Raw genomic sequence first — 8,981 nt, 5'->3', positions numbered from 1 at the left:
TTAACGAGCACCGGAAGCTGCTGCTGAACACTTTGAAATGCTGGTTTTAAGTTGTTGGGCTCCATCGGAGAAGATTGTTTTGAAGTCATTTGCAATCAGTCGTTCAGCGATGTGCTTACGTTTTTCTGCCCTGATTCCATAAATTATCCGGCTGCTGCTGGGTGGCCAGATTATATCGATTATTTCCGTCAGCCCTATTTCCCGGAGCACTGTAACTGCAGAGTTGAAATAGAGTTGTAAATTGTGCCACAATTGCCACCCTCTTTGCTCGTGAGGCATGACCTGTCCCTCACAAAGCGATACGGAGCTTATCTCTCTCCAGATTCTCGTAAAGCCAGTTCCTAAGAACCTTCCCCAATAGTGTGCCCAGCATTGAAGTAGGACTCGCTGGGCTATAATTTACAGGGTGATCCTAATCCCTTTCCCGCTCCAATATGCTGATGCCGACTCTGCGGCCCGTGATAACACAAAGATCATCGCTAAGGGCGAAGCAATCTCTTCCGCACGCATTTCGCAATTTAGCGCGACCGTACACGAGGTCTTACCTATCCAAGTGTTTTTCTTTTCAAAAGTTGCAGTACATCCTCTCTCTTAACCTAATCATATCCCAGATCACCCCGTACAACGCTGTCCTCACAAACGTCAAGATCCCTCTCACTTGTGAATACTGAAATAGAGCCTTCATTACCGAACTGCCATCCCTCCCCCGCCTCCAGGTGAACGTTTCATCTTCTCTCCCTGATCGGTCCTGCTCTCACCCTAGTCATCATTTGCTTCGCATACATTTAGAATGCTTTGGAGTTCTCCTTCAAGCTACAGAAGACCTTCGGTAGAGGTTGAGGTGAACACTTACCCTCGACCTCGCCCCTACAAGGAACGAACCGGAAGCTCTGTACATAGTCCCCGGAGAGTCCCTCCAGGTTAGTTCCTTTTGTGCTTCCGACAGAAGCAGACGGGTGGCCTAAAATTCTCGGCAGCTGTTTGGGAGCGTCTTGGGTCGCAGGAGGAGGCTAGGCACCCCGGGGTTTCCCTTTGGAAGAGGAAGTAGAAGTGGGGAGCCGGATGCTCCGAGGTATGGGCAACTACGGCCTCCACAAACTTTTCCTCAGGGAGGGGAAGATTCCTCTCGGTTACGCCTCCAGCCTGCACTGAGCTCCAGTTACGACTCCAACTAATTGACGGGAAAGCAGGCCGGCTGTGTTCACGTACTGCATGGAACACTTAAGGGCCGTCCCGTCGGAGAACTGCCAGGGGCACCACACAGGGCAGGTAGGGCTATCACTGTGGAGTGTAGGAGAGAGAGAGAGCGAGTGAAGGTCAGGTCGGTGAAGGAGTGGCAGTGCGTCAGGGAGGTGGAAATGTGAAGAAAGGGTGAAGCTGGCGAAGACGGGTTGAGGAGGGAGATCGCGATACGTGTTGGAAAGTGTGGATTCAAGGTGACGGGGAGTGGTGGGGGGGGGGGGGGGGGGGGGAGTCAGACCGATGGAAAAGGAGTGCATGTTTCACAGGGACTGCACAATAGTAGGAGTGCAATCCCATAATGACTTGCGGGTCGGAAAGCCCTCTGTCCTTAACGAACATAAGCCTTTTCACTGTCTCAGAAAACCCCACCGTTCCTCATCCCAGTCTCTCTCTGTCAGTCCCCAGTCTCCTTTTCTATCTTCCCGGCTCTTGGACTGCGGTCTGTCTCTAAACCATAGTTCTGCCCCCACCCATACCAGGGCCTCCCATAATCTCTCCTCCCAGTCTCTCTCACGCTACTCGCTCTCCAGCACTGTCATCTCTCCCAGTCTCTTTCTTCTGTCTCCCTCTCCCCTCTCTCCCCAGTATCCTGATCGCCTCTGTTTGTCCCCTAAAGGTCTTCTTCCAGTCTCACTCCCCTCCCACTGTCTCTCCATGTTATTTTCCCTCGACCCTCTCTTCCACATCTTTCTTGCCCGTCTCTCTCGCACACCTCTCTCTCCCATCCCGTCTGTGCCCATGCCTGCGTCTCTCTCTTACTCTCATTGACCTTGGCTCTGTCGTTCAAACCCTTTCTCCGTCTCTCCTGCTGCCCCTCGCTCTCTCCAGAATATTGCCCTTAATTATCTACCCAGATTTTCTACCCGTCTCTCTTCCCTTCTCTTTTGCCCTCCGTCACTCTCTTCCCCGTCTCTCTCTTATCTCCTCTCCGTCTCCGTTTCTCTCTCCCTCACGCCTACCGTTTCTCTTCCTCCCATCTTTCTTCCGTCTGTTTCTATGTTCTGACAGTCTCTCACTTCTGCCCCGGTTGCTCCGTTTCCCCAGTTTTTCTCTTACCCTCGTTTTCTCTCACCCCACAGTCTCTCCCTCTGCATTCCCCCCCACCCCACCAACTTTCTCTTTCATACCCGGTCTAACCCTTCCTGCCAGTTTCCTTATTTATCCTTTAATTTTCTATCCAGATTATTGTTATGGATTAACCAAAATGCCACCTGGCTTGCTGATTTCCTCCGGAATTTAGTGCATGTTCATCTATTATAATAATCTGGAAAGAAAGTTACAGGATAAATAAGGAAGAACAACTTACTTAATAGATCCATTACAAATATGTAGAACGTTCTGTCTCTGCGCTCCGACCCGTTTGTCCTGCCTGCGCTGTTCGCCCGGTCTCGTCCTGTTCCTCCCGGCTTGGAGTTCCCACCGCTCACCTACTAGTTCTGCCAGTACGTTCCCATCGTCACCCTGGTCCTAGTTTCTTTTTGTTCCCCTGCCCCGTCGGGCAGGTCAGGCTAAACTGCTGTTGCCTGACGGGGTCTCAGCCCCTCTTTATAACCCTCACCCCCGTCGGGCAGGTCAGGCCAGGTCACCGATGCTCGACGGGGGAATCTGCCCCTCTTTCCTACCCCACGCTCCCAAAGGGTGGCACCCCGCACCTGCCCAGGTTTCCCGCGTCTTGCCGCATCTTGTGTCCATGCCTGGGAGGCGGCCCTGCCAAGGAGTTATCTGCCCCTTTCCTACCCCTCGCCTCCGTCAGGTAGGTCAAGCCAGATTGTCGTTATCTGGCGGAGGACTCTGTCTCACCATGAACTTCAAGATCCCGCCTCGCCATGAACTCCAGGATCCCACCTCGCCATGAACTCCGGGATCCCGCTTCGCCTGCCTGAACCCCAGAGTTACCCCTTGCACCCCATGGTCTCCCCATATTGTTCTATCCTTTAATTATTCTTTTCCTGCCCTAGTACTTCAGTGCCTGCGTCCTGCCCTTCCGCCCATTCCATGTCCTCCTGTGACACTGACTGGTTTATGGCGACTCAAAGGAGACTGCAGACGCTGGAAATCTCCTGCGATACACAGACTGAGCTGGGAGAGCTCAGCAAGTCAGACAGCATCTACGGATGGGAATATGCAGTCGACGGTCAGGCCGAGACCCTTTATGAGGACTGGAAGAGAAGATGGAAAAACTGGAAAAGGAAGATTTACAAACTCGCTCTCTCTCCGCATTGACGAATCCAGTACGGCGCAGCAGACTGAAGCACTCTAGCTGCAGTGCCTGTGAAATGTATTCTCCCCTTGGAAGTTATAATATTTGATTGTTTTACAACAGTGAACCTCAGTGGATTTAATTTGGCTTCGTTGACACTGGTAGACATAAAAAAAAATCTCCGTGTCAAAGTGAACAAAGATCACTAAAAAGTGATCTACATTAATTACAAATATAAAACAAAGTAATTGATTGCATAAGTATTCACCCCCTTTACTATGATACACCTAGGCATCACTGTTGTGGAGATTTAAAAATCGTCAGAGAGTAGTAAATCTGTGGAATTCTCTTCCACAGACTGCGGACGAGTTCAAGGTCGTGTGTATGTTTAAAGCGAAAGTTGATCATTTCCTGGTCGGTCAGGGGATCAACGGATACGGCGAGAGGTCAGATGTATGGGGCCGATTGGGATCCAGGATCAGCCATGATGAACTGGCGGAGCAGACTCGACGGGCCTAATGGCCTAATTCTGTTTCTATGTCTTCAGATCTTATGGAGCATCCAATGAGTCATAGAAATGGAGACCAATGTGTACAGTCAAAGTGTTTCGATTTAAAGTCGTCAAAACACACCTGCACCTAGAAGCTGCAACTGCTAGTGAGTATGTATCCTGACAAAAACTACACCACGAAGACAAAAGGACCATAACGGTTATTGAAAAGCACAAGTCAGGAGACGGATAAAGAAAATTGATTGTAAAATCACTAAATATCACTCAGAGAAGAGCTGAGACAATGATCAAGAAATGGAAACAATATGGCACGGCTACAAATGTGTCTAGAGCATGCCGACCTCAAGAACTGCAAGACGGGGACTAGTGAGAGAGGCCACTCTAGAGACCTTTGACAACTCTGAAGGAGTTACAAGCTTCAGTGCCTGAGTTGAAGGAGACTGCGCATTCAATAACTATTGACCGGGTGCTTTACCCGTCGCATCTTTATGAGAGAGTGGCAAAGAGCAAGTCACTGTTAAAAAGAAAACTCACATGATATCTTTGGAGAAGGCATTTCGGAGGCTCTGAAGTCAGGTGGAAGAAGGTGCTAATATCTGAGGAAACCCAAGTTGAGCTTTTGGCTATCAAACAAAACGCTACGTCTGGAGTCCACATCAAATATAATGTATCTGAAGCCCGGGAGATAGCAAATGTGTCTTTATATAAGGGAAGCAGAGATAAGCCTGGAAACTGGTGAAGAGAGCCTTTGAATAGTGGAGAGTCATCTAATAGATGGGACTCGGATGGGCAGGAATTACCTGCAGAGCCATGTTGTGTCTCCGGCGGGGATTTAGTTTCACAGAATGGGCAAGGGAATGACAGATGGAATGCAGCTTCCGGAAGTGTGGGATATACACTTTGAAACAAACGATTAATGTGTAGAAAAGTTTCTGACTTGGGAGAAAATTAAGAACTCAGAGACATATGGCCATGGATGTCCTGGTGACCATCTTGCAGGTTAAATTGGTGGTAATGAATGCAAATTCAGTGATGGCATTCATTTCTATTCGATTTTGACGCAACAGAAGTTGTGGAGGTCAAGTCATCCTTGCAGCTAGGAAAAGTATAATAAAGTATTCTTGCCTGCTGAGGAAGGAGACTGGGGTTGAGGAACAGATCACACAAATAAATAAACACGGAAAAGGTTGATGGTACGAATGGTTCTGTTCCGCTCCTGCATCCAATGCCACTTGATCGTCTAAATTAACCATTGGCTCTTCCCCCATAACCTCAACAAAGTGTTCATCGGCGGCTTCTACCATGTTGCGGTCATTGAGATACGTTGTTCCCTCCTTAGGAACAGACGGGAAAATATAAATGACCGTGCCTTCCTCGCAATGTCATGCAAGCTACCGTGAGAATTAGATATTTTGTAAATGCTAATTAGACCTTTTCTGAAACATTCTCAATTCAGGTAAGCATCACAAATTTGATACCAACATACTGGACACAGATACACTCACAGTATTTCCTTCTGAAGGAAATACTTCCGCAAGGTGCGCGGCTTCCTCTCCGTTGCCAAGAAGAAACGATGCTGTAGGTCATTTGACTGATCAGTATTTACACTGGAGAGCCGGATTCTTCATCGAAAGACGTGTGGCCGGGATGAAGGCGGAGTTATGGGAACAATAAAACGAAAATTTCGGGTGAGTTAACCAATTAGTAGGAGGTTGAGGCCGCGATCTGTAGGTGACGAAGTGTCTGTTCCCCCGTCATGTCTCTCTCGGGCTCTAAACCAGTTTGATTCTCGCCGCTGTCACGTTTCCAATGACCGCCAATTCTGTAGTGTTATGGTGGAAAACACAACCACCTCCTCTGAGAAGAACTTAAATATTCTGTTTCTTAATTAATTGAATAATTAACGTGAGCGGGTATTTCACTGCGCTGATGAACTGCTCTCTGAATCTGGACTGAGTTATTCCATAAATAAACGTGTTAGTGCAGCAACTTAATATCACCAGCATCTGTCCAGAGTGTTCAAATGTATATTCAGAATCGTTGTAATTATTCTGATCCAACCCGGCAGTGGTGTATAAAGGAATTCGGCAACAGTCACGGACCACAGGATGATGAAGCTTCCGGAGATGGTGAGAAGTAAGATCACAGACCTCCTCCGGCTCTCCATCTCCGGGTCACTGCGGTTCTCCGCCTTACACTGACCCCTCAGCCCCTTACGGACGCGACTGGTCACTAAAATGTGTCTGACGGTCAGAGCGTTGAACAGTAGTATTAACACGAACGGGAGTAATGGCGATAGAACTGTAGTAAGCCAGTCATATCCCACCCACCCTGGATCCGTATAGTAGCTCGGCTTCGTAATACAGTCCCAGGGTATATTTTCAACCACTTTCGCGGGATGATAGATAAAGAAGTAGGGCACATTATTGAAACAGAACAGAACGCCGATTGCTGTCAGAACCACAGCCGCAGTTTCTCCCGTGCAATACGTTATTTTCCGCTTCTGACAACAGATGGCGACAAACCGATCAAACGTAAAAGTGACCGTGAACCAGACAGAGCAGTCTGTGGCTGCCAGTCCCAATGCAGCGATCGCACTGCACACGGGGGTGATGTCCAGGAAAGTCCCGGGGAAGTAATAATAACTGATCCTCCATAATATTACCCGAAAGATAATGGTTAGTAGATCCGCCGTTGCCATGGCCACCAGGTAGCGAGTGGTGCAGATGGAGAGGCCGCAATTTCCCCGGGTCAGAATAACAATCGCTGCCAAATTCACTGGGGGAACAACAACAAGAATGAGTGAATTACCGTTTCGCCTCTCAATGGGTCTCAGGGCAGAAATAGGCTGGAAATTCAGAACAATCAAATTTTGTAGACAACTCATTTCTGGAGGCTTAAAAGCTGCAAAGCGAGAGTCTCAGATGCACAACACGCGTGTATGTTGCGTAAACGATAACGATACTCGGTACTGGGAGCGATTTCAGTGTCTGGAATCCCCGAGGCGCTTAGATGCAATCAAAATGAATCTCCCAACATTTGGTTTTCGACTGGTGTGTAAAGATCAGTCGATGGTGATCGCCGCGATCTTGTCACCTACCTTTTGGCACTTTTCCCATAGAGCGAAGTCACGGTCTGCCCCCACCTCTGTCCAGGTAAAAAGTTCAGAGCAAATTTATTTCCCCCGTTCGCATGCCTTGAAATCCTCCTGACCCGTTTGTCACCCGCCCTCTGCGGCCCCGCTTATTTCGCTACTTTTGAATTCTGCAACTACTCTTGGCGGGATTCATTCACACTATTTATAGGTAAACGATCAGAAATGTCCAATTTTTGCTTTTAAATTTTTTTGACATACCCGCTGACCGTGATTTTCCGCCATCGTGATTGAACCATCCGATTTCCAAAGCAAAGACAATGTAGGTACTTCAAAACATCTGCCTCGTTTAGGGGTTGCTCAAAATTACTGCAGCATCATTCTAAACGCTTTGATTATTATTGTTCCAGAGCATCACCTGTATCTTACCCCGTCTGACCTCTAACGGACATTTCACCTCACGGATAATAGGGCGGAGAAACAGAACCCGGCCCGCTAAAACGCACACAGATCCTCATGCGAATTTTCGAAACTCCCGATGGGTCGGAGTCTAACTCAATGGTGATGTCTGCTGCTGTCCCCTGAATCTCAGCGGGGTTCAGCTTCCTGGGTTCCCTTCAAACTTGCACAATTTCTAAAACCACAGCGCAATACATATGAATCTGAATTTAAAGCATGTTGCACAATTGATACGGAATAGTGGACCGTTAATGTGCCAAGTGCACTAGATCACTGAAGTTTATTTTGTCAGCGTCTTTGCATTGATACATCAAAAATGCGTGATGTGAATCCAAATAAATAAATCCATCTCCGAGATATTCCATTCTGCGTCTGTTTTAACTGCCGATTTATTTTCTGACGAGGTCACGGATTAATCTGCAAGGGAACTTCTGAACGAACACAGTGTTTTATCACAATGTCTGCACCGCACTCACTGACACACCGGCATCACAACGCCGTCGGTAACTGAACGAGTCTAAAGTCCGCGCACACAAACGGTTAGTTCGCCGATGTTCTTACCAGGGGCACCAATAACGGCAATGATCATGTAATATATCTTTCTCACACGGAAAAATGCTTCTAGCATGATGTGTGAGAGTCAGCCGGTCTTCCAGCTGCCCGCGATCTCGCTGAAGAAACTCTGAGCTGATGAATCTCCACATTCATTCATTTATACTCGATCCAGCACACTGAATATTCAATACTACACAAGGCTGACGTGTCTTCCAACAAGTGGGGTAAAAATTCACCTGATGTAATTCAAGTAAAATCCCAACTGTGATGAGATAGCTTGACACGAAATTGCAAAATCTCACAGATGAGGAAATGACGATTGGAGAAGTCAGTGAGTGATATTGTGAAACACGCTCAGGCTCGACTCTCGGTTTCATGATCGTTATTGTTGATCTTCTCCATTCCGAGCATCCATGGACTCTTCACAGACCAATGATATGCGATCACGGGGATGCTTTGTTTCACTCAGGGTATTGTCTCGTTCATGGATCTTGCTGCAGAAAGATATAAAATAGAATATGTTGCTGTAACACAACACACACAGAATCCTGGAGGAACTCAGCAGCTCAGGCACCGTCTGTGGAAATGCATAAACTGCTGACGTTTCTGGTAAGAGAACTTTCATCAAATTAATTAAGTTTTCGCCAATCACACCAGTTCCATCAACGAAAAGCTGAATTTCCCAGCGGCAATAATTTCATTTCGCAAATCCATTCCCTGGCCGACATGTCGGTTCATGGCCGGCTCTTCTGACACCATGATGATGCCCCTCTCAGGTTGTAGGAATAACACCTGATGTTCTGTCCAGGTAAACTCCAACCTTATGGCATGAACATGAATATCTCTATCTTCCGGTATTTTCACCCTCCCCTCTCCCTTTTCTTTACTCCCCCTCTCTGAACTCTTGCTCTTCACCCACC

General features: G+C 47.7%; 1 protein-coding gene across 1 annotated transcript; it reads right to left on the bottom strand.

Annotated features, from left to right (window-relative positions):
• On the bottom strand, positions 1-8,173 carry LOC132390363 (uncharacterized). Its single transcript, XM_059962974.1, has 5 exons — positions 8,068-8,173; positions 6,236-6,731; positions 5,459-5,575; positions 854-936; positions 1-215 (listed from the first exon to the last, which is right to left on the bottom strand). Exons 1-5 carry the CDS (start codon positions 8,132-8,134, stop codon positions 1-3), a joined length of 978 nt encoding a protein of 325 aa, XP_059818957.1. The 5' UTR covers positions 8,135-8,173.
• Positions 8,174-8,981: the final 808 nt, after the last annotated feature.

This window comes from Hypanus sabinus, unplaced genomic scaffold, assembly GCF_030144855.1.
Source record: "Hypanus sabinus isolate sHypSab1 unplaced genomic scaffold, sHypSab1.hap1 scaffold_88, whole genome shotgun sequence".
In the NCBI taxonomy this organism is placed as follows: domain Eukaryota; kingdom Metazoa; phylum Chordata; class Chondrichthyes; order Myliobatiformes; family Dasyatidae; genus Hypanus; species Hypanus sabinus.
The sequence above is the reverse complement of the archived record's forward strand: the minus strand, read 5'-3'. Positions and strand labels throughout refer to the sequence as shown.

Excerpts from the sequence above, each read along its gene's own strand:
- LOC132390363 (XM_059962974.1), bottom strand. The coding sequence starts at position 8,134 with ATGCTAGAAGCATTTTTCCGTGTGAGAAAGATATATTACATGATCATT. Across the intron at positions 5,576-6,235 it reads GTTCTATCGCCATTACTCCC|AATCCGGCTCTCCAGTGTAA; the intron begins GTTCGTGTTAAT and ends CTTTCGATGAAG. Across the intron at positions 216-853 it reads TTGTAGGGGCGAGGTCGAGG|TTACAGTGCTCCGGGAAATA; the intron begins GTAAGTGTTCAC and ends TCAACTCTGCAG.